At 47.5% G+C, this 27717-nt stretch overlaps 2 protein-coding genes, 2 long non-coding RNA genes and 1 other non-coding gene across 11 annotated transcripts in view; 3 read left to right on the top strand and 2 right to left on the bottom strand.

Annotated features, from left to right (window-relative positions):
• The window catches only part of FANCI (FA complementation group I), a 42447-nt gene extending 41505 nt beyond the window's left edge, over positions 1-942 (top strand). For all 3 annotated transcript variants that reach the window (XM_075897070.1, XM_075897071.1, XM_006139288.3), the window contains exon 38: positions 42-942. In XM_075897070.1, the coding sequence (XP_075753185.1) occupies positions 42-107 (66 nt within the window). In that variant the 3' untranslated portion in view covers positions 108-942. The remainder of the gene's footprint in view (positions 1-41) is intronic.
• Positions 1-27372, bottom strand: POLG (DNA polymerase gamma, catalytic subunit). Of its 5 annotated transcripts, none has more exons than XM_075897072.1 (23): positions 27228-27372; positions 25663-26307; positions 24708-24903; positions 23076-23243; positions 21435-21581; positions 20757-20836; positions 19971-20153; positions 19213-19364; positions 18749-18872; positions 16723-16947; positions 16068-16188; positions 14002-14079; positions 13554-13673; positions 12758-12918; positions 10209-10262; positions 9540-9657; positions 8777-8912; positions 7543-7789; positions 6815-6937; positions 5702-5870; positions 4081-4289; positions 1925-2085; positions 1-587 (listed from the first exon to the last, which is right to left on the bottom strand). In XM_075897072.1, the coding sequence occupies exons 2-23, from the start codon at positions 26253-26255 to the stop codon at positions 523-525; spliced, it is 3630 nt and encodes a 1209-aa protein (XP_075753187.1). In that variant the 5' UTR covers positions 26256-26307; positions 27228-27372; the 3' UTR covers positions 1-522. The 5 variants fall into 5 exon arrangements, with proteins under 5 accessions (XP_075753187.1, XP_075753188.1, XP_075753189.1 ...); XM_075897073.1 differs by having other exon boundaries at positions 27232-27349; XM_075897074.1 differs by lacking the exon at positions 27228-27372 and adding an exon at positions 26698-26789.
• On the bottom strand, positions 14282-16061 carry LOC142818302 (uncharacterized). Its single transcript, XR_012895727.1, has 2 exons — positions 15312-16061; positions 14282-15268 (listed from the first exon to the last, which is right to left on the bottom strand). It is a non-coding gene; the product is annotated as an uncharacterized LOC142818302 (long non-coding RNA).
• Positions 27372-27717, top strand: part of LOC142818303 (uncharacterized) — a 17977-nt gene continuing 17631 nt past the window's right edge. Inside the window, exon 1 of the long non-coding RNA XR_012895728.1 lies at positions 27372-27566. This is a non-coding gene — a long non-coding RNA (uncharacterized LOC142818303). The remainder of the gene's footprint in view (positions 27567-27717) is intronic.
• On the top strand, positions 27485-27557 carry TRNAR-UCG (transfer RNA arginine (anticodon UCG)). Its single transcript has one exon. It is a non-coding gene; the product is annotated as a tRNA-Arg (tRNA).

Consider the following 27717-nt stretch of genomic DNA (forward strand, 5'->3'; position numbering starts at 1 on the left):
TTATGTGGTTCTAATGTGCTTTTATTGATATTCCCCTGTAGACTGTTGCAGCAGAACAGCCATCTGAGAGCCAGGAACCCAAAAAGAAGAGACGACGAAAAAAATAGAGCTCCTGGCTTATCTTCTCTTGGTGCCTGCTTGTCAGAGTAATGCTCACCAAGCACATCTTTTCAGTGCAGACTGGGAGCAATGCCTTGGACAACTGTATCAACTGTTTTGGCAATGAACATAAGTACTCATGCACTCTCCCTTCACAGTTGCTTGAACTATGGTGGCTCAGTGATACCATCTGTGCAAGACTTTGTATTGTACAGCTAAACATGAAGCCTAGGGTAGGCTGTCTGGACACTGCTCTGGGATCTGTCTTTGCCATTAGAATGTGTTGCTTCAATGGAGTCCTCTTTCTTAGCCAAGTCCCTTCTTACACCAGCGTGATTCACTACCAGGAGCCGATCCCAAGCTTTGGCACTCCTTGCCAATAAGTTAACTGTTTAGAGAGTCTTCCAACTGTTGTCTCCAGCTCTATTTTCTTTTCTCCAATGAGCCTTTGGTTATTTCAATAAGCTGATATATATCCAGAGCTTCACCTGAAAGACAAGGGTAAGCTATGAAGTTCTTTCCATTTGTACTCTTTCTGAAACTCTACAGCACTTTAAAGGCCCTAGCGCCCCTGCTGTGAACACAAAATCACTGCAGCCCTAGGCTGGTAAAGAGAAAATCAGAAGCTAGCTATGGTGATACAGTGAAAAAAATGGAGCAGTTTATTTCTTCTCTGGTTGGACTTGAGTGTTCTCTTGTTTGCTAACTTTAGTTGGTATTTAGCCCATATTCCTGGAGAGAAGTCACCTGGGGTCCATATCACCAGGACACACTCACTTGTTAGGTCTTTCCTAAAATGCACTTTGGCTTAAGCTTTACCAATAAAGGTTGTTTAAAGGGGTATATTGCATGTCTTATTTAAAGGGGGTTGGGTTGACCTGGGGTAAGGATGTCAGGTGCAGCCAGGAAGGCAGGGAACTATCTAGTCAGGAGGCGCTTACCTAGATAGTTCCCTACCTTCTATGTCCCCACATACTGCTCAAAGAAGCTGGCTGCAGGGGCCATGTGCTCTGAGTGCCATGAGCCCCCAGGGGAGGGAGTCATGTACTGCCTGCACCACAAGCATGACATAAGCACATCCCATTGGCTGAAAGCTTCAAGATTGTACTGTTAACAGGATCAGCATGCAAAGCAGAGCTCAGAGCTGCTACAGCTGGCCACTTAGAGCAGCATGTGGGTATGTGAAAGGCAAGGAGCCTGCCCATGGCTCTCACCTGCCACAGGCTTGTGGCAGGAGACAGCATTTTGCCTGCCCTTGGGCTAGCCTCTTTGCTGCTATGGCTACACTTTTTTAGCACACTAACATGATCAGAGGTAATATGGGTATATCTACTCAATCTAGAATCTATAGTCAGTACAGACATACGAGTAGGGGTGACAAAAGGACAGGTAACAGTGGAGTCTGCACAATATTACAGTAAATCCAGCAGGGAGGGGGCACTCCTGTAGGACTTGCTGCAGAATTTACACTAGAACAGTCTCTGGCTGGTTAGGAGTTCTATATAGTGCCATTGGCTTGGAAATTCAGGCTGACCTGAGTGCTGAGACAGGAACCTCCTAACAGATGGTACAAGCAAATACACGGTCATTTGCAGAGATCTTTGTATGGAGGTAGAAAACTGTCTTACGGGATTTTTTTTGTACAGTAAATAGCTTGGTGATTGCTGCAGAGCAACATTCAATCATAAAGTTCCTAGCTGAACATAAGCTTTGTGACAGAGCATTTAGGAGCAAGTGCTATTTCTTACATATGGATATTAGCTGTTCATTCTTCAATGAGCTGTAATCTGCATTTCTGTCCTAACATGTGCAAGATGATACTTACCAGGCGGAATGCCATATCGCCTCTCCAGACCACTTGGATTTGATGGAGTTACACAATCCATTGTCACTTCCTTCCTTAAACACAGGTCAATATCCACAGCACTGAAGAAAGCCACTGACTGAGGCAGATCATGTAGGCCTAGTTTATAGGCAAACATGCACCTGAAAGAGTAAGAGCCACTGCATGTAAATACTTAAGCCTTAGAGGAGAATCTTTCCCCTTTTCACATTAGGCAGTTGATTCCAGCTCTGTCTGGAAGAGTTACTCTCAGACCTGCAAGTGGGCCAGTAGTGCTTTGTGTCACAGCTCTTCACTATTACCACACCCACTTTGAGATCATGGGAAAGATCTTTACTCACACAGGGGCAGAACCCTCTATCCTTTGACATTGCCCTAGAAGGTAGGAGACTTATCGAGGCAGGCTTATTCTACAAGGCAGTGTGGACATTACAGCTTGTTTGCGAAGAGCGCTCCCTCAGTGCTGATAGCTTCCACTTTCAATTGGGCTAGCTCTAGCAAGCTCAAAAAGACAGCGAAGAGTCTGATTTCACAGTTAGCAACAACTGTGGTATCCTCTCCCTTCTGTTAGAAGTCATGCTTTAATCAAGACCAAACCTGCCTGCAGCAAAAATAGCTTCAACAAATGTTTAACAACCACCTAAGATTATTTTGCATTTTATTTTCACAGCACTTTGGAGATGTAAAGTGCTTTATAACTACACAGTAGCAAGAGAGCTTGGTATTCTGAAGTGGAGGTGGGAAGAAGAGAAGGGAATATATGTTCAGTTTCCCTTATAAGAAAGAAAGATCCCAGCCCCTTAAATCCAGTTATTCCTCCCCCACAGTGTGCAACATTTTCCGAATGTGAAGCCGATTGCTACTAAGGGAAAGCGCAAAACCACAAGTGCCAAGGTATTAACACATGGGCACAGAGCAGCTCTATTTACTGTCATCCTTGACTAGCTGAAAGAGCAAGTTGCTCTGCTTTGGCCTATTTGGCTGCAACAGTGCTAGGACATGCTGATAAGGGGACTTTAAAAATTAGTTTTCAGGTGATAATTTTAAACTAAAAATTAAGAAATATGGGTTTGAATCACTAGAGCTGCCTCACTGCTGTGACCTCAGTGCAGCCGCACAATGGCAAGCTACTAGTGGAAGGATCCTAGGCCAGGAAGAAGTCAGTTCTGCTAGGCTATGTCTACACTCGCAGCTTCTTGCGCAAGAATCCACAGAGCGTCCACACTGCCTGCCCGCTCTTGCGCAAGGAAATTTACAGTATGGCATGGTAAGAGGACTTTTTGCGCAAGAGCTACGCTCTTTTTTAACAGGTGTAAGCTCTCTTGCGCAGGAGCTCTTGCACAAGAGGGCAGCGTGGACGCTCGGCAGGGATTTCTTGCACAAGAAAGCCCTATGGCTAAAATGGCCATCAGAGCTTTCTTACACAAGACAGCATCCACACTGCCATGGGCGCTCTTGCGCAAAAGCACAGCTCGCACACGGCCGTGTGGACGTTTTCTTGTGCAAGTAGCCGCGAGTGTAGACATAGCCCTATAGTGGTACAAGGCTTTAACCTGCACAGATGCTAGGATTGTTTCCTGGCACAGCAGAATTGCAGGCACACATCCATTCCTGCCCATGCTAGGAGAGCCATGAAGATGAAATGTTCTGCATTCTGTTTTATAAAGGAAGATTCTCAGCACTCTAACCCTCAAGATTTGGAATTTCAAAAACATCTAGGCTCTAATTCACTTCCCTGCCAATGGCTGTTGAGCCTGGGAGATGGGAGGAAGACAGGTGTTCACATCAAAAACCCAATACCCCAATTTACCTGATAGAGTGGTTAAGGCTCTGTAGTAGTCAGTCCTGATTGCCCCTCACTGCATAGATCCCTGTTTAGATCAGGAGTGGGACCCACCAGAATGGAGAGGGTTAATCTGAAATTGCCTGTGTTAATCTGGGTGGTGAATAAAAAGCAATTCAGTCTCTGATGCTACTAACTTGACTCTGGGCCAACATCACTTTCACTAAGGACAAAACATAACTGAAGTGACAGAATGTTTCTTAACTTTCCTATCCTACCAACACTTCCATCAGGAAGCACATGCCCATCAGGATGCCACATGGTTGGAATGTTGCTGGGTTTTTGGAGCCTTTACCGTGTTAAGAGGTTGGTGATCTGCAAGGCTAGTGCTGCCCGGTAGCGATCTTCACCCTGGACCAGATAGCGCACCTCATCATGAATGCTGATGCAGAAGCGCCCATCAATGTTGAATTCTTCAAAAAGCCATTTCATAGACACCAACATTAGGTGCAAATAATCTACAGCTGAGCTCTGCACCACCCAGTTCACTCTGCTGGTTACAAACTGGAGGAAATATAAACCAGAAGTTAGAAGTATTCCAGAACTTATTCCTACTGGAAGCATGGTTCCCTGGAGAAGTCTTTCATTGGGGTCACACTGCACCCACAGTGTATAACAAGCCTGAATGGGCTGTGTTGTTGGGGCAGCGTTTCAGGATACAAAAACCAGGTAAACAATCCACCACCACCCCCTCAAGTTTTATGCTGTAGAGAAATAGAGCTTGGCTGACAGAACCTGTGCCAGATGTTTAGATATGTCTGGAGTGTAAGCATAGAAGGCCACTGGGACAGAATGATAGGCCACAGATGCAGCAACTTATTTCTTAATCTCTAACCAACCCTCATCCTTATACAATTGCCCTTTTATAAGCACATGCTCCCAGCATGCCTTTTAGGGGTGGAGAGGTTGATCCTTTAAATCTAGCAAAAGCAAGCAGCCTCCTCCCCGAAGGAGCCATTTGCAACTGGTTACTGTAGCTATCTACCTGCTGGTGAGTATGCTGAACTTTTGTTGTATTATCTCCTATTCCTGAGAATATGGCACATTCTCACAGGCATCTATGATCTCAGCAGGCACTACTCCCACCTGAGTTACAAGGTCATGGAGTTTAGTTGCTTCACCAAGACTGGGGCTCATCCCCAATGCTGACACTGTAGAGCAGTACGAGGGGCATGTTGCACTTTTGAAGATGCCATCCTGGACAGGAGACTTAAATCAAGCTGTTTAAGTGGCTTTTCTAGGCGAAAATGAAAATACCTGTGGCAGTTTCCAGAAAGCATTAGGGATAAACCCATTGTCTTTACTACATTTCCTCCCACAAGAGAAGTGGTTACAATGTTACAGACTATGAAATGTATTTTGCTGCATAGACCCTAAATTGCCAAGGCCCAAATTTTGCTTACATCCTTGTGTGACTTCATTGATCCATCCCACTGCATGCCCTATAGTTGCAGACATAAAAAGCACAGTAAGAGCCTAGCTTTGATTCTGTCTGTAACTCAGTTTCTGACAACTGATTCTAGAGCATTTGCTGAGGCTTAACTTCAAGACTGTTTTCTTTGCTATTTATCACTGACCGTCATAAGGAAGCATTATGGAGAACTACAGCTGCAGCAAAACTTATACGGGTGGAGCACCAATAAACTTATGGTTTCATAGGATGCTGCAAACATTTACCAGGCAAGCAGCATTGGCAACCAGCCAACAGTCCCACTGCCACTCATGCTCTGCAGAAAATAGAGCAGGATACACTCAGTGAACTAATACAAAGTTAGCCTGTCCAGACTACAGTTACCAGCATGGAGTGCTGATTGCTGAGAGCGCCAAGGCCATCTGATTCAATCTGACAAACATGGAACGAAAGAGTTCTGCAAGGCCAAGTCAGAACCGTGTGTCAGGATAGGGTATGCCCTTACCTCGCCCTTGACAGCAGCTGGCTCCAGGGCTCTGCTGATGAAGCAGCCCAGCACTGGGGTTCTCGGTGCAGCAGACAAAGCAATGCTTTCCAGCTTGTTGAACATTTCTGACTCAGTCCCTCCAGCCCACACACGCTGGCATACCACATCCCATTTTCCTCTGCGAGACCTGCAGTGTGGGGAATACAAATGTCACTACATTATCCCCCAGGAACCTGTCAAAGAACAGTCTCTGCAGAAGCACTGGGGTCAGAGCTTTCAGGAGCTTCACGATTGATCCTCCCTCTTCCTACTCAGAAAAGGGCATATTGAGGAATGGAAGGTGAATAAAGGGCAGAGCTAGACTAGCTTTTCACGTCTGCAACCTTAGGTTAATGGCCCAGTGGAGTGGCAGGAATGGAAGCCCCCAACTAAAGGAGCAGGAGATTCTGCAGAAGTGTGTCACCAAAGCTACATGGAAGTTCAGAGCTGGAATAGCAGGGATGCTGAAGGTCAAGACTAAGGTGCAGTGCAGTTATGGGGGAAGATGAGTCAAATCCAAGATTACAATAGCTGGGAATGTTGCAGATTAGGCTTGAAGTCCCATGGCAGAAGTTGTTGAGGAAAATCTGAACAAAACCTATTTCATGGCTGTTTTTAGCCTTTCCTTGTGCAAAAACTAAAATTGCCTCTACCCTCAATTTAATTAAGAGCTGTTGATTTGCTGGATGCTCTAGATGTTACCAATGGAAATGGTTTTCTGTCTTTGCTGTTGCCTTGCTTCTTTCAGGAGCATACAGTGTTCCCTTAAGCTGTGCACTTGGGCGGCCACCCAAAAGGAGATTCAAATGCTGCCCAGCTGATTAAGCAGAGTGCCCTTAGCTGCCAGGATGTGTTTCTACTGGTGGTGTACATCTGCACATGCTTCAGTGCACATAAAATTTATTCTGCACATAGATGGAAAAAAATTAGAGGGAACATTGCCAGCATCCCTTTTCTGGACACAGGACTCCTGTGTGTGTCAGCTCTGCTTTGCCCCTTATTAATGGCACAGGGCACATTGGAGGGCTTGTGAATCCCATTTCCCATCCGCTCTCCCTTTTCAGAGGCTCTTCTCAAACTTTGGTTCCTCACCTCTTTGTGGTTTCTCTCCGTATCCTTCGTACATCCTGTGAAGACACGGAACCATCCTCTGCCCTCTCCACCGATAAGCCCAGTTCTCTCACTAGCCACTCTCCTTCCTCAGAGAGGTGATACCTAGGAAAGAGGAACCAGTAGGGATAAAATGGCATCTCCTGGAATCAAGTGAAAGATTCATGAGTATAGAACTGAGCAGGCTTGTGCTGCAAATGAACTAACTTTTCACTGGCAAGAAGCATGTGCTCCAGATCCAGGGACTTAGCCAGGACTATGAGAGCCCAGCAGCATGCAACATGCTCTAGTTCAGTAGAGTGTAACCTTTTTTGATCTGCAACCCCTGCACCGCGGGGGCCACCAACTGCTGAGCCCAACCACTGGCTGGCCAGATCTAGGCACCGTGATCCCCCAGGAAGACATCTGCGACCCCCTTGGAGGTCACAATCCACGGGTTGCGCATCACTGCTCTACTTTCACTTTTTTAGGTGGGTTTTATCAATGACAGAGACAGACACAGCTTCTGCTCAGATAGCTCCACAGGGGCAGCCAACTTACCAATGGTCCAAATCCCAGGAAGACTGACCCAGCTAGAGAGAGACTGGACTAATAGCACAGTAAGTTTTTGGCCAGTTCCTTCAGTAGCGGACACAAGTAATTCTTCAGGCAGATCATATTCTTCACTGCTCTTTACAGCTTTGCTAAGTTAAACCAAAGGCAGCACTCACCGCCGGATCCCCTTGGTGACGGCATACATCTGCCGAGCCTTCTCAGCTGCCTGCTGCTGTGTCAGCCGGTGGTTAAACTGCATAAGCAGGCGCTCTGCGAAGGGCTGGCCTGCCCCATAGATGCGCCCATAGTTGAAGACTTTGGCGTGCTCCCGGCTGATCCCCACTGTAGAGGCCGTCTTGCTGTGCAGGTCTGTGGCATTGCTCTTCTTCCCCTGTAGAGTCATCCAGCCAAAAGCAGTACAGCCTGGGGTGCAGGAGGGAAGAAGTTAATGTGGACTGGCAATGCATCAGAGTCAGATCTTATAGCATCACCATGGCAATGCTTCATCCTGCCCCAGCACTAACTAGTCTGTGTCTCTGCTTCAGCTGAACCACTTGCAATGAGATGAGGTCCTGAAATAAAAGTCCATGCAGCACAGGCCTAGTTTGTGGCCTCGCTAACAATATAAAGCAAAGCTAAGCTGTGAACAAGAGGCAGGCCTTTGCTCACAGAACTTGGCATGAACAGGGCTGAGTGTAAAACACTAATTGATCATAGCTGAGCCCATGGTTGTGGATGATGATGATGATTGATGATGATGACAGGCGTAGAACAGTAACTGGTACTAAGTACCGGCTATAAAACAGCAATTGGTACTGGGCATAGGTTGAAAGCACATTTCAAAAAAATGATAACATCGCCTCATTAAAAAGGTCTTTGGTACCCACGCTCCAATAGATAACAGGGACATATTGACCCAGGTTCAGGAAAAGGTCTAAAATGACAGCACGATGGAGAGAGATGTTCTAATTGAACCATGAGGTGCAGTGTGATGGGTGGTATCTAAAGAACATCAGAGGGTGGCAACCTGACAATGTCAGGAATGGTGCGTAACTTGTTTTAACCTATATATAAAGTGGTGTGTTGGAGGGGCCTTTGCCCAACCTAGGGGGCAGTGATGGATTCCCATGTCACTGACTGAGTCATGTCCATTGTCAGGGAGTGCACAGTCGTTCAGTAGAATCTACTGACAACTATGACTATACTTAGTTTGATGGCCGGGCACCAGGTTTCAATCCTTATCTGATTTTGTGGTCTTTGGGGACTCTCTCTGAGTTGACTACTTGCGCATAGTCAACACAATACACAACAGGAGCTCACACACATGCAGCTGAATGATTATCATCACTGATGGAGCAGGAGACCTGTCAGGAAACCACAGTGGTGAATCCTGACTACTACATCTCTCACCGTGCATGCCAGCAAAATGAGCCTCTCCAAGGACAGCAGCTATCCAGAGCTCTTGGGAATCCACATCTGCTCCAACTAGGTAGTAACCTGGAGGGACTTGGACCATGGCTTTCAGCTCACTGCCTACCCGGTCAGCCTGTGGACATAGATTAATGCCATGTTGTGCATGTCCTCCCACACTTCCCTCCCTCACACCATTCTTAGCCACTGGAGAAAGTTGTGTTTAGCCTGACAGGCCGCTGCATCCTGCTTCCCTGGAAAAATCACAGCTTGTGGTGTTAACAGCACACCACAACTCTTATCACTTTACTCTTAAAGATTTCTGCACTGGAAGAGCATTACATGCCCACTAGAGAGACTCCTGACAAGGAGATGCATACTGCCTTGCTCTACTCTTACCCCTTCTTTTGAGAGGACTTCTACATCCCAGATAATACCTCAGATAAAAGGAAAATCCTTTTAGATTCCATCTCCTTTTTCAGTGAGAGCCTACTCTCAGCCCTTGACTTCTGGATGTCTTGTCACCCTAGATTACTAGGCCAACACGTCAGCTAGATAAAGAGGGCAAAAGGTTACAGAACCAGCCTCTGAGATCTACGAAGTTCACACCCAACTCAAGACATACCCCCATTCCCAAGAATCTGATTTCAAATCTACAGCATTTGTCATTAGCCTGAGAGATCTTGCCCATTGGGGCAGGAGAAACCCCACATTGTGTTCCACAAATAATCCCCGTTCAGAGTACTAGAGGACAGTTCTATACCCGGGCATTGCTGGCAGTCAGCCAGGTGGGTTCCACGGCCCGACGAGTGATAGTCCCTGCCGTTATCACATGTGGCAGGATGGCTCCATAACTGCTCTCCTCATCATAGTCGGGATGTCTGGAATAGAAGCGCACTGTCACTGCATGCCCACTGGAAAGCTGTAGAACATAAGAACAGCCATATTGGCTCAGACCAAAGATCCATTTAGCCTGGCATCCTGTCTTCTGATGCCAGGTGCCACAGAGGGAATGGACAGAACAGCCAATTAAGTGATCCACCTACTGTCGCCTATTCCCTGCCCTCACAGAGTAGGAACAAAGATGGCCTCACTCTGGCTTTTCCCACACTGAGAACCTGGTCTCTGAGCGGGACTTTTCTGTGGCTATAGCAAAGAAGGAACCATCACATGGGACTGAGTTTCTAAAGTGCTTTAATAATCCCACTGTGGAGTCTGATTGCTGAAATGGTCTGACTGCACAAGCCAGAGAGTTGAGACTGAAGAGAAGAAGGAGAAGGACTAGAAAAGAGACCCTTCCCCCAGTACTGCCTCAATTCTGACACCCTTAAGGATTCAGACTCCCACAGCCTCAGATGAAGAAAGGTCCAATAGTCAGAGATCAGATTTAACCAAACTGGGACACTGACCTATATGATATTTCCTTGCTTACCTAGTTACTGATCGAGGCAGTTCCCCTTTCTTCAGCCACACAACCACCTGAGAGCTGTCAAAACAAGAATATATGAAGCCAGGGCCCTAGTGAAGCAGACCAAGAAGAGAAAGGACATGAACAGCAGCAACTGGGGCAGGACACCACTTACAGAGAAGATCTCAGCCTCTCTCCCCTATCCCCAAGCTTACATTCCCCTTTCTTGGGTTTCAGCTGCCCAAGACCCGCACACGAGAGCTGAGCATGCTGTCTCCACTGAGCTTCCAGCACTACTATGACAGCCTGTGCCGAGGGCAAGGCAGTTTTAAATATCAGTTTAGCAGGTTTCTGGCACTTCCGATGTGGGAGATGTGTGTCCTCTTGCTTGGGTTGCAGCAGCACATTCTGGCACTTTCCCGCACCTACAGCCCAGTTAGTTCCCATTAACTCAATGAAGAGGTAAAAGTCTGCCACTGATGGGCAGAGTGTTTAAGAATTGCTCAGGGCTTATCTACACTACCACTAATGTTGATGTAACTTATGCCACTCAGGAGTGTGGAAAAATAAAAAAACACCCTCCAGAGCAACCGATGTTCCATTGACTTAAAGTGGTGCCTACGTCGCACTCTGCTGGCAGGAGACACTCCTGCTGACAGATTCCGCCTCTCGTTGAAGTGGAGTAAATTACAAGACAGCAGTCTCCCACTGACATAGCGTGTCCTCACTAGACATGTTAAGTAGGTACCACAGCATCAGTGCAGCAAGTGAAGACAAGCCCTCAGACATTTGCCATTTTCCCATCTCTAACTTAATGCTACATGGAAATACTGTAGGGGATGAAAGCTTCAAGCTTCATCCAGACCATAAGGCAAAATCGTTCATTCACGGGTTGGGACACTGAGGCTGTGATAAGAGATGGCACTACACCCCTCAGACCTACATTCCTCCCTCAGATCCTACATTGCTGATATTCTAGTTCAGATTAGCCCCTGTACAGTGGTCAGGAAGATACAGTCCCACATAGCAAGCTACCAGAAAACAAGACAGTGACATTATTTAACCTGGATAGGAAGTTCCCTGTCCAAAGAACAAGGACGGTCAAGAGGCATGTTGTAATTTAGAAATTACTGTAGTCTGCTAAGGGAAGTTAGTAGCAAATCTACCAGACCCCCAACATTCACATTTATCTGCCTGACTCCAGAAGTGCAAACAGTGGGAGCACATGTACTTGGAGACTATTGCAGATCTACAGAAAGCTACTTCTGCAGCATGAATGCCTGACCGCAGCGATGAGCAACCTAAGCTAGTGAGTAAGCTGCAAGTGTGCCTCTACCATAAGATGGTCCCTCAAGATAGGGTAGTTTTGCTAACTGTGCTTGCATACCTAGCGTTTGTGAGGTGTGTCAGCTGAACCATAGTAGCACTTTAAATGCAGAGGAAGCACGTGGTTCTCAGTCAACTTTCTGTGCAACTGGCATGTACCACCCTTCATGTCCCCTTACTTTACATGCATGTCACTTTAGTAATACGGGTAGGAAAAAACTGTGGACTGAAAACAGTGGAATCTAATAATCTTGCATGTGAGCAATGGTAAACAAAATGTCTCATGGGCCACACATAGAACCCCAATAAGCCGCAGGTTACTCACCACTGCCCTACACTGCCACTGCTCTCCACTAGAAATCCTAGTGGAGAGATTTCCCATATTAGATCTGGGCTGGGCCTTGACATCTCCCCCCTCCCCCGCAGAGTGTCTATGGAACTGTCATTGCATTCCTTGGGAGTGGAAGACACATCCTCGCAAGACCCAGGTCCATAGCACCAGGATGCTTAATTCAGTCTGTTTGCTCTTTGTCAGAGCTCCCTTCCCGCACTCACCCATTAGGGCTACGTCTAGACTGGCATGATTTTCTGGAAATGCTTTTAACCGAAAAGTTTTCCGTTAAAAGCATTTTCAGAAAAGAGCGTCTAGATTGGCAGGACGCTTTTCCGCAAAAGCACTTTTTGCGGAAAAGAGTCAGTGGCCAATCTAGACGCGCTTTTCCGCAAAAAAGCCCTGATCGCCATTTTCGCGATCGGGGCTTTTTTGCGCAAAACAAATCTCTGCTGTCTACACTGGCCCTTTTGCACAAAAGTTTTTCGGAAAAAGACTTTTGCCCGAACGTAAGCAGCATAGTATTTCCGCAAAAACACTGACAATCTTACATGAGATTGTCAGTGCTTTTGCGGAAATTCAAGCGGCCAGTGTAGACAGCTGGCAAGTTTTTCCGGAAAAGCAGCTGCTTTTCCAGAAAAAGTGGGCAGTCTAGACACAGCCTAAGAGTTTCATTTTGGCTCTTTGCTGAATACCTCTTTTTTTTTCTTAAGTGTGCAAAGTTTGTGCCAAGGATCAGCCTCTTTGGAGATTGTGAGGGTTCCTTCCCTGATCAGCTCTAATGCTCCTCAGTGCCTCAACAGAGAGGTCCACACCACTTTCAGTGCAAATCCAGTTCTCATTGGTAATGCAGACGCTCCATGAGGGTGGGGTCTGCAGTTTAGCTGGGGAGGAGAGGAATTAATGTCTCTCTCACCTGATTCGCTTGTGAGCATTCCTCCAGAATGAGATCATTTTGTTAATTTCAAGGGCCCTCGTCCCGTCAGTGCCCCCAGTGCCAGCCCGTAGGGTGCCATCCTCCATCTTGGGCAAAAAATCCTTGGCAAAAGGGCTTCCAACATTGCTATCATTCCCATCCTTTAACAATAAAGGAAAGGAGATTGGCTTGGCTCAGTGTATTGGGTGGCTTTTATTATAAAATAGCAATTAAAATCCTGATCATTTCCCTGTCCCATTCCACAACTATATAAGCATGTACTTTACACCAGCCATCCCCAAGCTGCTGACCAGGGCAGGGGGCTACATCAAAAGTGGGGGCTGAAGATGGAATGCAAGTGCGTTCGGGAGATAGAAACTAGGTGGATGGCCCAACTGAAGGTACACAACTCTGAGTGGGAGGAGGCAGAGTGAGGAGGAAATACAAGAGCAGAGAGGATGAAGAAGGTGAAACCATGCAAAGCCTTGAAGGAGAAAGTGAGGAGCTGGGTTTGATCCTGTTAGGCCAATAAAGGGCTTTGGGTGGAGGAGTGAGTGGACTGTCCCACAGTTAAAACACTGGAAGCCCTCATGCATTTCAGTGGTAAACTGTTCAGCACATCCCAGGATTTGTCATGAGGACAGCAAGAGCGTAACTGAGTCAGTGCAGGGGAAATGGTCTCCAAATGTGTGACTCTTCCCCCCTCTTTGAAGCTAGCCATGGGTCTCCAACACCTTGCCCTGCACTCCAAGGAGGGCTTAGCAGCAATCAAACATCCCATGAATCCCACACTCACCTTATGAGGCAGCCTGAAGAACCAGCAGCCAGGGATGTTGATGTCATTGTAAGGACCATTGCCATGGTGATATGTAGGCTGGCTTTTGGCACACTCCAGCTCCAGGTTAGTAGTCTCTCCCTGAAACCATCCAGCATGAGACACTTGCTAAACAGAGAGCCAGAAGAAGGCAAACCCTCCAGAGTGGAAGGGGCACCTAGTTAATGAAGTGCTGCCTCAGCTACATAAGCACATTGAAATGAAAGCATGACCCTTCACACACTACCATGGTGTCATCCATTAGGCTCCCAAGAGCAGCATCCTAAAGGGACCCTGCTATTGAGGTGGCTGCTCCTCGTCAGTCTCACAGGATTATGCAAGATCCTGGGCCCTCTTGCTTTACATGGAGCAGCATCTGTACAGTAAATCCCAGTTGGCTGACACACTCTCAACAGAACATTCCACTTACAAGTCTGGGCCCTTTAGTTGTTCTGCCTGTTTCAGCTTCCACATCAGTATCTATCTCCAAACGGCTCAGCTCCTCCACCTGGGAACAGAAGGGACAGAGGAATCAGAGACAAATACCTGTCAGGAAAGGTACTTAGTCCTGCCATGAGTGCAGGGGACTGGATAGATGACCTCTCCAGGTCTACGATTCTACGTGCTTTGACTTGTCAGTTAGATTGGGAGCAGCCAGGACAGCTAACTTCTCACAGTGTGAGGCTCCTGCTCTCCAGCATGTTGTTGAACCCACAGCTCTTCAGTTTCCTCATTTTTCAAGTCAGCTGGCGAAAGATGCTGGTATCTTGATATCTAAGGCGACTTCAGGAATCGGTTTATCCCAGAAAGAGGCACAGTCTAGGAAGCAGCAGGGCAATAATGTGCAGTAATGACCTGGAGGCACTAGCCTGGGGCAAATGGGGAATTTGTTCTTCATAGCTACTAGTCTCTGGCCTCTCTGCCAAGAGTCTCAGTAAGGCTAGTTTGTTTCGCACAGGCTGCTGAAGAGCCAGAGGATAACAACTTGGTCACTTGTGACTGTGCTGGATTTGAATCAGCACCAGATGAAAGAGGCTGTATTCCCATACAAGCTGGCCAGTCCCATCTTACGTCACTTTAATTGAATGTAAGCACAGCAGTGTTTAACCAACAAGAAAGCAGTTGTGCAGAACAGGATGGGGGCTTTGTGAAGAGGGCCCCCGGGCTCCAAGGCAATCTGTTCTGGACTCCAAAGCATTCTCTTGCACTGCTTCACACCTCCCTTTTTCCCTCATCCCTCTTTGAAATGATTTCTCAGTTGCACCAAGTCAGTGCCAAATCTTAGCAGTCTGTAACAAATCTCTGAGTAGGGTGGCCACCTGGCCAGACTTTTAGTAGTTCAGAGAGGGACTATGGGAGTCAAGATGTCAATCTGGTGGAGTTGACCTGAACTCAGTATTTTTCAATGTTCTCTGTTCATATACAAATATCAAGATTCCTTTCAGGGAAATGACCATGGAAAGCAAGGCCTGTGTGAATCCCAAGTCAGTCAAGACTAATGGAGACACCCAGACATAGGAAAAAGCAGAATGTGGGGCAGCCCTACATCATGATCAAGGAACCCAGGTGGATAGTTGGTTTGATGAAAGGTGCCAGCTTGTTTGCAGTGCAGGAGGGATGTAAAATCCTGGTTAATTGATTAACTAGTTAAACATGATGTTTAACCAATTAACTAATTCAAGGGGACATGGGTACTCCTGGAGCACCCCTGTCTGCAGCAGGCCTCGAGCAGCCTCCTGCCTGTGGTGGGCAGAGAGCTGCTACAGCCCCCACCAGTTAACCTGAACCAGTAAGTGTCATGGAGTGTGGGGGAGTCACCAGGCCCTGTGTCCCCATCCAAAGTCAGATGTGACTCTCAGCCAGCAGGTAGAATAGAAGGTTTATTTGTTGACAGGGACATAGTGTAGCACAGACTTGTTGTTACAGGAACCAGGAGCAGTCAGTACATTTCATCTTGGGGATGTGGGGGTCCAGAGCCAGACTCCCCTCTCCCTAAGCCAGCCAAAAAACTAAGCTCATATACACAGCAACTGGTCCCAGCCATCTAGGCAGCCCCGCCACCTCCTTTGCCCTGCTTCCCAGACCCAGGGTGTTATCTGACTATCACTGGTTGCATCTTCACCGTAGGGTCAGGTGACAGGCTGGCCTGGGCCATTCCCTATGTGCCTTCCCTCAGGAGTTCTCACTCAAAGATCCCACCCTCCACGGGGCACCACACACACACAGTCACTACAGAGCAGCACAGGACAGTAGGAATCACATACAGCATAACAAAGCAAACAGTGAATACAATCCCCACTATGTCACATCAAGCATTGTCCATTAAGGGTTAACTTACTGGTTAACCTTTCACATCCCTACAGGGCAGAAGTCACAGGCAGTCGAGCCTCTCTTCTTACTTGTGCAAGTGGATTTTCTGTCCACCATGGGTACTTCAGACAAGTTTTCTGAGCCGCTACTCCCTCCATCCCTCAGTTCCAGCAAACTCATCTTTACCTTTTGCCAAATAGTGCTATTGTCTGTTAACATGAGCTCCTCTTCAAGGGAGGTATCCAGTGAGCCAGGCTGCTCCTTCCCTCTCTCCTTACAGTGTTCTTTGTACAAGTGCTCAATAACCCTAGAGGGAGAAGAAGGGATGAGTGATACTCAGGAAACTGTGTCATGGGGAGCAGAGAAAGGTTTCATATAAAGCATATGAACCGGAATTTATCACCTCCACAAGCAGCATCCCATGACAGAGCGTTACCTGGCTCCACAAGGACATCTGTTCAGAGAAGATTAATATAAGGGCAACGTACTCACCCAGCATCCTTTAGAAGGAAGGGCCAAGATTCTCAGCCAAACATGGTTTAGACAGAGACTTTCTTGGATACAGAAAAGCACATACCCCTATTCAGAAGGGAACAGATGCATCTTTAAGTCCTTCAGGTTACTGCCTTGTTTGATCGCCAAGCAGTTTAAGGCTTTGGAGCTCTGGATGAATTTGCAGGCCTTCTTCCCACAATCTCCCTCCCCAAAACTGCTCAGCAAATAAGCACTAAAGATTGGAAGTCCTAGCAACATGGGACTCTCTTCCAGAATGGCGCATACAGAAGCTTTATTGCCGACATCTCCCTAAATAGCCCGTACCATCTCTCTTTTGCCCTCCTACCTGTATGGACAAGATGGCTCTTCTGTCTCTGGGATACCTTTTGCCAAGTTGTCCTTCCTCCCCGGCACCAAGTAGCCCCAGCCGTGCTTCTCGGAGTAATACACTGGGAAACCATCCCAGGTTAGTCTCATTAACTTTGGCGTCACTCTCATCTGAAGGCTGATGAGACTGGGACCTGGTACCCAATCTGGATCATCCTGGCGTGAGCAGAGTTTACGATACCACCTAGAAATCCAAGACAGTAGCAATTAGGCTGCAAGAGCAATTCCAAGTTTTCTCCCCATTTGCCTCCTTTCATTTGGGTTAACAAGACAACATCAGAAATTTCTTTCACTATTAGAGTTTCTAGGCGGTTCATCCCATTTCACCTCTTAGCCTAGGACAGGGTTTTCTGAACTGAGAGAGGCTTCTGCCTCTAGAACTCATTTAATTGATTTAATATCCAGTGAACGATCAATGGGGCCATCAGCAAACGCAAGACCATCTGAGTGGAGCTCACCCATCAAAAGGAAATCATAAGTGGCTGCCTCCTACTTATGTATTCAAGCAAACACTTTCCAAGTGCTGATTTCTTAGGGACAGGGGAATGATTTCACCATTTCCTCTTATAAAAAGCTGTCTTGAGAAGCTTGAATTTTTCTTTTCTGTTTCTTGGGGCAAAGGACTGCAGTAGAGTGAGAAATCTTGGGAGTAAGGGAATTTCTCATACCCTTCTAGGAAAAGGTGATATTGCACATGCTTCAGCTCAGGATAGGGACGTAAGCGACAAGTCAACTATCCGATAGGCAAAAGCTTATTGGAAATCGACTAGTCCCTCGATTAGTAGCTTCCCCACCCCCTTGCTGCCTCTATCAGAGGCAGTAAGTAGGGGGAGCAGAAGCCAGTGCTGGGGGGAGCTGGCTTAAAAGCTGGTTGCCCCCAGCACCATCTCTGAGGGGGGTAGGCGAGTAGTGGGACCGGGCACGAGTTGGGAATCAGCTGATTCCTGGCTCGAACCCAGTCCCAGAGCGGCACCTCTGCTTTTTAAATGTATTTAGAGTCTCCTGGCTCTTAATAAATTTAACACACAGAAGTGCAGAGGGGGTGACTCAGCACGAGCCAGGAATCAGCTGGCCCGGCTTGCACTATGTCTCCCCCCCCCTTCCGCTGTGCTTCAGCCTTTAAAATGTATTAAGAGCCAGCAGGTTCCTAATACATTAAAAAGGCTAAAGTGCAGCCGGGTGGGGGGGAGACACCCAACACAAGCCAGGAATCAGCTGTTCCAGCTCACGCCCCCCCCCCCCGCTGCACTTCAGCCTTTTAAATGTATAAAGAGCCTGCTGGGTCTTCATACATTTAAAGGGCAGAGCTGCATCAGGGTTAGCTCCCGGGGCCGGGAGCTAACCCCATTGCAGCTCCCCCACTTATTGACTAGTCGATGGAAAATCCATTGATTAGTTGATAAAAATAAATTTAACATCCTTAGCTCAGGAATCCACTCCCATGAACTGCCAGCCCCAAGAGACACTCAGATTTCCTTTGGTCATAGAACAAAGGGATATGTTTAGTATATCTTCAACCGCAGACACTGGGGCAGTGCGGTAGCAGTGGTGCTTCCAGCATGAGGGAGGATACATCTTCTCTAGAACTGGGAGGTGATTTAATTTTCACATTGGCTCAGCACAAGCCATTTTGAGCAGAATACTTACATGTGCCCTATTCCCAGATGAACTCCTGTCCACTAATCCCACATCAGCCAGAGTGTAAACCCAGCCTCCGAGACAAAAGGTACATATTTCATCCATTTAGATTCCAAGCTCTCCACTTCGCATACCATTCTACCACCTCTTAGCTACTTAATACCCATGGGCAAATGCACTTGGAAAGAAACCAGACAGCTGGAATACACTGGCCCATGGGTAGGAAGCATTAGCAGGAACCAGATAACATTTCCATAGATTAGCAATAGCAGCTGGAAATGTTTCCATCTAGACACCAAAGTCACCACTAGGTGGTGAGTTATGCAAACCCCCATAGAATGACTCACCCTGGATGGCCAGGCAGGTGCTGAGTTCTCTTTGGTAGCAAACTGATAGTCTCCTTCAGACGCTCCAGGCAGACCCTGCTCTCAGGGACTTTCAGCTCCTCCTCTTCACTGGGGGGACCAGGATCTGATTTTGTAATAAACATAACCTCAGCAGGGGATGTTCTCTATGCATCCACACCAGCTGTTCCATTTGGAAATGCAGCATGATGAGACAGTGTCTTTTCCAACATTCACTGCTCTTACACATGCTTGTGTTTACTCATTTATTTCTGTTCCTCTTTGTCTATAAAGTTACATCGACTATCTTGTACTTGACAGCTAGCCTTTCGCTGTTGGTTTAGATTTCCCACTGCTTAGACTTTATGCTGCACATCTCTCCTGCAACCTCACTACAACTTATAGTTAGTATTAAATCTGTTTTCCACCCTCACCTCCCCACCATGTGAACACACCAAGAGCACTACCTTCCTGCCATTCTAGGACAGCTGGGTTTGCCACCACTTTGGCTGGCTCACTGTTTACATCTTCATTTTTCTTCCTTACTGTTTTCTTCTTCTTTTGCTTAAATTCTTGCAGGTCCCACTCCAAATCCCATAGCCAGGGGTCATCCTTATATCTGCATGGCAGAAAAATATTACACGCAGTCTGTTTTGGTTTTTTGGTTCTACATTCTGCCTGATCTAGACCCTGAATTTTGACATCTGGTTGCAGTTTACTTTACCAGGGACAAGTTGAAGGGACACACACAGACCTAATTTTTTACTATTTTCCCTATCAAGTATTAACTCGAGCGTTCTGAACAGAATAGTAGACCTCAGCAATGCCACCTTCCCACATACTATCCTTGCCAACATGCTTCATCCAGACTCAAACAGAAATTTGGTCTCCCTTGAACCTTCCGCTTCTACAGAGGTTGCTAACTAATTGGTGCCAATTCTAAAGATAATTTCAGAGTTGTGAACACTTCCCCGCTAGGGACTGGATTGAGGATCAGCCTTTCTGAATATGGGGACAGATTTGGTGATCTAAAGATAAATGGCTCCAGGTCTCATCAACAATCTCCTTAGCCATCTAGCCCCACTATTCTCATATTACTGCTAAGTGAATTTCTTTGCTGTTTTTGAATGAAAAATGTTTTCTCTTCCTGCATGAAGTGCCAGAATCTACGCCCTTTCATCTTTTGCATTTTCTCCTGCCACAATTCTCATAACCGAGCTGGTACCTTTCCTCATAAAGCAGCTGACAGGCATCATTTGCCAGGTTCATCAGGGATCTCTTCATCTCTTTCTGTAGCTCCTCATAGGTGCCCTGAGTTTCATCCAAGTACCTCTCCCAGTTCTGATTGACAGGCAGGTAAGAAACACCCATCTCCAGCATCCCTGCAAATGTCACAGGATGGGGGCATCTACAGTACAAATACATATAGTATTAAACACAACCCAGAAGGCATTTGGTTTGTAAACACTGGGTTATTCTACAAAGAAAGATAAAAAAATAAGTAACTTTAACTCCCTTTCCACTTAGTAGTTTCCAAACCTCATGCTACTGCCTCATGCTATGGCTCTTGACCTTCCCCACTGGCAATTATTGAGGGCCCTAATATGAATCTGTATGTAGGGCAGGCAGAAAAAAGTCTTCATCAACAAGATCCCTCAGTCCCATCCATGAAAACTTCACTACAGAACCCCTCTCATTAAGGGCTGCCCAGCTTACCTGAATGTGAAGTGATTAGGCTTATTCCTTCTATCCAGGAGAGAGGGATCAGGGTCATCATGCAATGGGGTTATGTGACACTGCAACCTTCCACAACACAAAGAGCTTGGATTCTGATTGGCAACTCAGAAATATGACTTTACTCCCTGCCCCCAAGATGATAAAAATCTGGTCTTCTGCATGGCTGGATAAGACTGCAGCAACTGCACTAACTTCCCTGTGTCTGCAGCCAGCTTTTGTTGGCTCTACGCAATGCTTATTTTTTGTGTCAGCTGAGGTCAAATTCCTTTCTCACCTCTCCATGAAGAGTGGCAGCTGCTTCTGGAATACTTCATGGGTGGCTTGGACATCAAGGGCACAATACTTCATTAGTTCCTTTGGGGCAGAGACAGGTAATAATAGGAAGATCAGACCATGTGTGTAGAGCATAGTACAATAAACTGGCTGTGGCAAGGAGAGCAAAACATTGCTGAGACTGGAGAGGAATATCATAGTGTCGTGGTACCTGTTAGCCAGTTCTACTAAAAGCCTCCATCGTGCACTTTTCTACCCCGGCCTCTCAACTTCCCCTCAGGTCTCTCCCTGGTAAAAAAACGAAACTGCAGAAGGTTGGGTCAGAGGCTCGTAAATCTTAGCTAAGTAATGGCCACATTCCCAATGTGCAGGAAGACTGAGACTTGCACCATCTTTTCAATGAAAAGGACCCAACTGTAAACGCCCTGGTCATTAGTATGGAGATGCTGCCCATGGAAACTACTGACAGTAGCACAAAGTGCTCCATCTTTAATTGCCTGTAGCTGGGATGCTCTGTATGTCTCCAAAAGCCACTTCAAGGAAATGGGAAAACATGCTGCTAGAAAATGTTATTCCCACAGAGTTCTTTTTTTTTTTTTTTTTAATAAAGTAAAGGAATCCACCTGTCCTGGCTCTGCCTCCCCTTCACTGATCTCACCCAGAAGCTGCTCAGCCTTACCTGGAAGTTGTCTCTAATGTCACTCATTCTCCCCTTGACAAACAGTTCACGGGCTTCTTTCTCCAGTGGCTCACCCCCAACGTACAGGGCATGCACATCTGCAAGGTTGTTAATGCTGCTGATGTTCACCCAGTCCCAAGAGGCAATCTGTAAAAAGACAAGCCAGCAGGCCAGCTCAGGACAGGAAAAAGAACTGGCAGCCACCTGACATGAAGAGGCAGTTTGTTGTACTATTTTTAAATGGATATATCAAATGTATACCTAAAATTCATTTATGATGAGAAAAATGATTATATAATGCTGATTTGTATTACTATAAGGTCTAGGAGTCTTATGTACCAGGGTCTCACTGTGCTAGTAGGGATGTAAAATCCTGTTTAATTAGTTAACCAGTTAAACATTAAGTTTAACTGATTAAATGGGACTGGGCAGGGGGGCCACTCCAACCCAGCATGGCTGAAGTGGGCCCCTCTTCCCTCCCACCATGCTGCAGGCAGGGGCTGCTCCAGCCCACCTGCTTCCAGCCCCACATGGAGCTCCTGTGGAAGCAGGAGCCTGAAGTGGGGCCAGCAGAGCTGCTGCCACTTCTGGGCCACTTCAGTGCGAGGCTGCCACTAGAGCAGCCCTCCTTCTGTAGCAGACTGCAGGCTGCTCTCTGGGTACCGATCAACTGGTTACCTGTTAACATCTCTATGCGCTAGGCACTGTGCAGAACCAACAGATGGTCTCTGTATAATCTAATTTTTTGTAGGCATCGTGGCAAAGGAGTTTTGGAAGGGGATTTAGAGAAGGATAATGAGGCAGCTTTGTAGATGTTTACAGGGAGCTCCTCTCTAGCAATAAGGAACAACATGGGAGAAGACACAAAGATGCTTGTTTGAAAACGTAGCAAGCAGAGTACTGGAGGCAGACACATGCCCATTGGAGACAGGAGTTGAGATCTTGATAATGAATGAGAAAAGATAGGTATGATAGGGGCAAGTTGTGAAGGGCCTTTAAAGTGAAAAGGTAAGCTTCTTTGTGATGCAGTAGAGAAGGGGGAGTCACTGGGGGTGATATGGTCACAGTGATAGGCTAGGACAATAATCTTTGCAGCAGTATTCTGAAGAGGTATGAGTGGGGCAAGATTGCTTTTATCAAGGTAAAGCAGTCTCTCTTATTCCACAGGCTTGCTCCTCCTGCATCTGCAAGTCAGAGCTGTTGGATTTATTGTCACTGACCAGTTCCTACTCCTGTTAGACCTGTAGCTCCTTTGAAGCTACAGGAGTACAAGATGGCACAATTGTACCTTATGCATTAGGTCACCAGTAGAGTTCTGATTGCAGTCCCTTAATTACACATGATAACATAAGAGGTAGAAAGAGCCTAGCTCAGTCTTCAGACCCCATCTGGAGTTTACAGAGATGGTCGATAACAGCCCAATATGAAACATGTATTACAGACTCTGCTACTTCAAACAATGCAATGGAGCAGTCTATTAAAGCATTTATTTGGGAAAGCCAGAGCTAAGTCTCCTGTGGCGGGAAAGGAGGTAGGAAGGTTTTAAATGCTAAGGAAACAAAGTGAAGGAAAACAAGCAGTTAGGATCTATAGCAGTATAGTTAGTGATGTACAAATTTCTTCAGTGTTTCTCCTACTCACTGCAGACCCTTCAGTTTTGCTGCGTGTTTTCTGCATGTGCTGCTTGACCTGCTGCAATCCTTTTCTCTTGCCATGCTTAGTTGCCATCCAGAGGCTGCGCTGGAATCCCGTCAGCCCAGAGATGGCCATGTGCATGCTCATGGTATCTAGGAAACGCATCCGGGACCCCTGAAATGTACAGCAGGTTAGGGATTCTCAAGCTTCGTTACACTGCGACTCCCTCACAACAACAAAAATTACTGCACAACCATAGGAGATGGGACTGAAGCCCAAGGCCAACCACTATGGGCAGAGGGAGGGGTAGCCAAAACCAAAGCCTGAGGGCTTCAGCCTCAGGTGAGGAGAGGGGTTGTAATCTGAGCCCCACTAATCAGAGTTGATGCCTTTGGGCTTCATCTTTGGCCTTAGATGCTAGGGCTTGGAATCTGGCCCCAGGAAGTGGGGCTCAGGCTTTGGCTTAAGCCCTAGTTGACCCACAATTTGAGGACAGGCAGTCCAGGAGCCATTACCTTTTTCACAATTCACAAACTGAAGCTTCTCAAGAATGGGGCTAAGCAGTTGGAAGGAAGGCAGGCCAGTGTCTGAGCTGCTAGTGTTCTATGCACACAGGTAAGCAGCTGGGACTTTGACTTTAAGACTCAACATTTTGCTAGCTCTGCTGCTGGACAGACAGAATCTGATACCCAGAAATTAACCACAACAAAGATCCAAGCCCTTCTACAACTCTGTCAGGCTTGGCAGTGCTTGTACTATGTGTTCTAAAGGATCCTGGGGTTACAAATGAAAGAAGCCAGGGCTGTGCTATGGCAGTAAACCAGGATGCTACCAAAATGACTTGCTATATTTCACTATTTACAGGCTATTTTTGTAGCTTGTCTTGGACTTCTGAAGTCCATGTTATTTGCCAGTTCTAGCCTTCACGACTTTCCTGATGCTAAGCACAATATCTATATACTTAGACACACAGGGCAAGGAAACTGAAAAAGCATCAAGAGGCAAAGGGCTGTCCTCTATAGCACTTTATATCCGAGAATCTCAAAGCACTTAAGGGAACAAGTAACAACTCTTAAGATGGGGGTGTGGAACCTAAGGTCCAGGGGTCGGATGTGGCCCTTGTATTGCCTGGATCTGGCCTCCGAACCTATTCCAGTATTGGGGAACCTGCTTGGCAGCCCGCCCTCCCCTACCTCCCCATAACTCCTGGCACCTGACTAATTTTTCTGTGGGTCAGTAGCCCCCAGCCAAAAAAGGTTCCCCACCCTTGCCGTAAGAGGACAAAGTTCACAATCCCTCCCATGAGGTGAGGAAGTGATGCCATTTCCATATTACAGAGCAGTATATTAAGACACCAAACCTTCAAAATTAGGTGAGTGCAATTATACTTATAAAAACATACACAATTTGTGCGTAATTACAAAAGCAGATGCGGATCAGGTAAGTGAACATGCAAGTGGCAAGCAACTAGGAGTACCTACCCTAGCAAATTAAATATAATTTATTTTACAAAGTTAAATAATTTACTGTACACAATACATTTTGAAAATCAAGTCTTAAATGGCTTTCCTCAAAACCACGCCCAAAGCCCAGGTTGAAAGCAAGTGGATGAAATAGACAAACTAGGAATGGACTTACTTGGATCAAATACTGCTCTTTAATGTGTGCACGATCAAAGGCAACATTATGACCCACCACCAATCTCTCTGTCCAGTCCTGTTTGGTTGGACAGCTTGCGTTCAGATTAGTTTCTAGTGGGATAAAGTCAGCTAGAGTCAATTGGTTAGACCAGGTGTAGCGTTCCTCTAGCAGCCGCTTACTGCACCAGGAGTACCTGGAAAAGAAGGTTGTATTTATTTTGCGTTACTTAAATTGTAAAATTTGATTCATCTCTGTTAGTCTTAGTGGAAAGACTATAAGGAGGGATGAGCCTCGAGACCAAATTCCTCTTCTCTTCCCCCTCCGAATTTGACTTATCCAAGCAAACACAGCAGCTGCCCATGTTTTACCTGTTCACACACTGAGGCTGTGAAACCAGTACTGAATTCACTAATTGAACCAAACTGGAGTTTCACATGCAAGCTTTAGGACTGACCTATGTCCAGTAGCTACAGTAAACTTCCGATAATCCGGCACCTTTGGGACCCAGGGGGTGCCGGATTATTGGATATACCAGAGTACCGAAAGGGGCGCTATGAGATGTCTTGGGGGGGAGGGGAGGGATCAGCGGGGAACTGTGCAGCATGGGCAGCACTCCAGCTGCTCTGCCTCTGGCTTCCCCAAATCCGCTGCTGGTCAGTTTCAGCAGCGGTGGACTTGGGGAAGCCCAGGGCAGAGCAGCTCCAATTGTCCGGCTGGCCAGAGCACTTCTGGGTTCCAGTTGGTGCTGGACTATTGGGAGTGCTGGACCACTGGATGCTGAACAACTAGAGTTTTACTGTACATCTCCATGGGACCCTTTACTCCCCATCAAACTAATTCCAAGTATTTGGCACAATGGAGAAGCTCAGCTCTGCTGCTCCTCCATCCATTTCCACTGTGGTAACAGCTAGTGTTGTGACTTCTCTTGTATACTGCAATCATTATATCTTACCAGGCACTTGGAGAAACAGCTACTGCCAGTGTTGGGCAATGGCCCTCTGTTATGCACACTTCAACATCAAACACCAAAGCTTGTTCTTCAGGGAAGGCTACAGCCTTCCTCTCATCATTGGGTCCGTATTGTGTCCAACCAACTTCCCAAGCCCACTGTGAGGGCATTGGGGGCAACTCACAGTGAAGCAACTTATTAGCAGCCTCCAAGTAAGGGAGAGACTGTTTCTGGGCCAGAATCCGGAAGTGTTCATCAAGGTTAGTCCCATACATGCGGGGCAGCTGCAGATCCACATCAGGGAGTATGGATGTCTCTTTGCCCCACAGGTCATGCTTCTTCAGATGTTCTACACTCCTCTGGATGTCAGCATCTGAGTACTGCACCTGTGCACCCCGGAAAATCTGCTCATGAAGAACCTTGGACAGCATCTGGATGTGTAGTGGGTTCATGCGCCGCTGGCTGGTGCCAGAATCATGTATAACCTCCTCTTGCACTGGGTGACTGGCAGAAGAACCTGAGGCACATCTTCGATGCCTGGCTTTCGGTGATGGACACAGACGTGCTATTGACTTCCGCCATAGCAAATGAGCCATCTTCAGCCACCTTTAGTAACATGGAGAATGTGCCCTTTTCGGTGGGACAGGTCTGCAAAGAGAAGAGCAATAGGAGGAGAGACATTTAGCATAATCCATTTTGGGGCTCCTCTGCCCCTTCTGGGAACCTGAGAATTTGCAACCACCAGTAGTGTGTCACTGGAGCAGAACCAGCGTGGAACAGTTCAAAAACAAATCTTCTAGTGTAGACAAGGCTGTAACGTTGTGATATCGGCCAGGCAGATGCAGTCCCACATTCCAGTAGCTCACTCCAGCTACCATGGATCCATGACACCCCATGTGTCCCATCCCACAGCTTCTCTCCCCTGGCTTTTCTCCAGGAATTCCCCTTACCACCCAGGGAGTTCAGCAGGGGAAACTTTTTTTGGGGGGGTTCCTTTGCCAATCTCCTCTCCCAGTCCCGTAAGGGGGCTCGGCTTACCCTCAAACCCTCAGTCCCCTGGCCTCTCAGTGTCTCAGCCTCCCCTTCATCCACTGAGATCTCTCCCCTCACCCCAGCCTCCCTAAGGGTATCAACCTCCCCCTGCCCCCGAAGTGGTCAACCTGCCCCCCTTCTCCCCCTCCCCCCAGCCCCCGAAGCGCTCAGCCTGCCCCCCTTCTCCCCCTTCCCCTGCCCCCGAAGCGCTCAGCCTGCCCCCTTCTCCCCCTCCCCCTGCCCCCGAAGCGCTCAGCCTGCCCCCTTCTCCCCCAAAGCTCTCAGCCTGCCCCCTTCTCCCCCTCCCCCTGCCCCCTAAGCTCTCAGCCTGCCCCCCTTCTCCCCCTCCCCCCAAGCTCTCAGCCTGCCCCCCTTCTCCCCCTCCCTCCAGCCCCCAAAGCTCTCAGCCTGCCCCCTTCTCCCCCTCCCTCCAGCCCCCAAAGCTCTCAGCCTGTCCCCCTCCCCCAGGCCCCATAGGAGTGAGGCTCCGGGGGGTGGCTCCTCTCTCCCGGGCTCAGCCCCGCAGGGCCCCTCACCCACAGGCTGCGCCGCGCGGGGGCTCCTGGGCCCTGCTCGCAGGGGTGGCAGACGCGGCGGCGGAGCAGGTGCTCTAGGCCGCGTTGCACGCGAGGGCTTGAGGCTGTAACCAGCCTGGGTGAGGAGGGGGCGGGGCCTGAAGGGGCCAGTTCACGGGTTTCCGCCTGGTTCCCCCTGTCTCTGGCTCAGATGGAATCATCCACAGCGGACGTTTTTTCAGCTTCCTAGGACAATTGCTGAGTCTTTAACACAAGGTGGCCGCGTGGCCTAATGGATAAGGCGTCTGACTTCGGATCAGAAGATTGCAGGTTCGAGTCCTGCCGCGGTCGCGAAGGAAGGTACTCGTGAGTACCTAGTAGTTTTTTTTTTAAATAAATACACATTTTGAAAAGGAAAGAATCCCAGAGTAACGTCCCTAGGGAAAATCCCAGAACGGAAGAGTCAGCACGACTCCAGTTCTGTTGCAAAGTTCACCTACTCAGTGATTGT

The sequence above is a fragment of the Pelodiscus sinensis genome, chromosome 14, assembly GCF_049634645.1.
Source record: "Pelodiscus sinensis isolate JC-2024 chromosome 14, ASM4963464v1, whole genome shotgun sequence".
Classification (NCBI taxonomy): Eukaryota; Metazoa; Chordata; order Testudines; family Trionychidae; genus Pelodiscus; species Pelodiscus sinensis.

Coding starts and splice junctions, on each gene's coding strand:
- POLG (XM_075897072.1), bottom strand. CDS start 26,255: ATGGCTCATTTGCTATGGCGGAAGTCAATAGCACGTCTGTGTCCATCA. Junction 24,904..25,662: donor GCTGTTTCTCCAAGTGCCTG/GTAAGATATAAT, acceptor CTTCTTTTCCAG/GTACTCCTGGTGCAGTAAGC. Junction 7,790..8,776: donor TCATTTTGCTGGCATGCACG/GTGAGAGATGTA, acceptor CCTGCACCCCAG/GCTGTACTGCTTTTGGCTGG.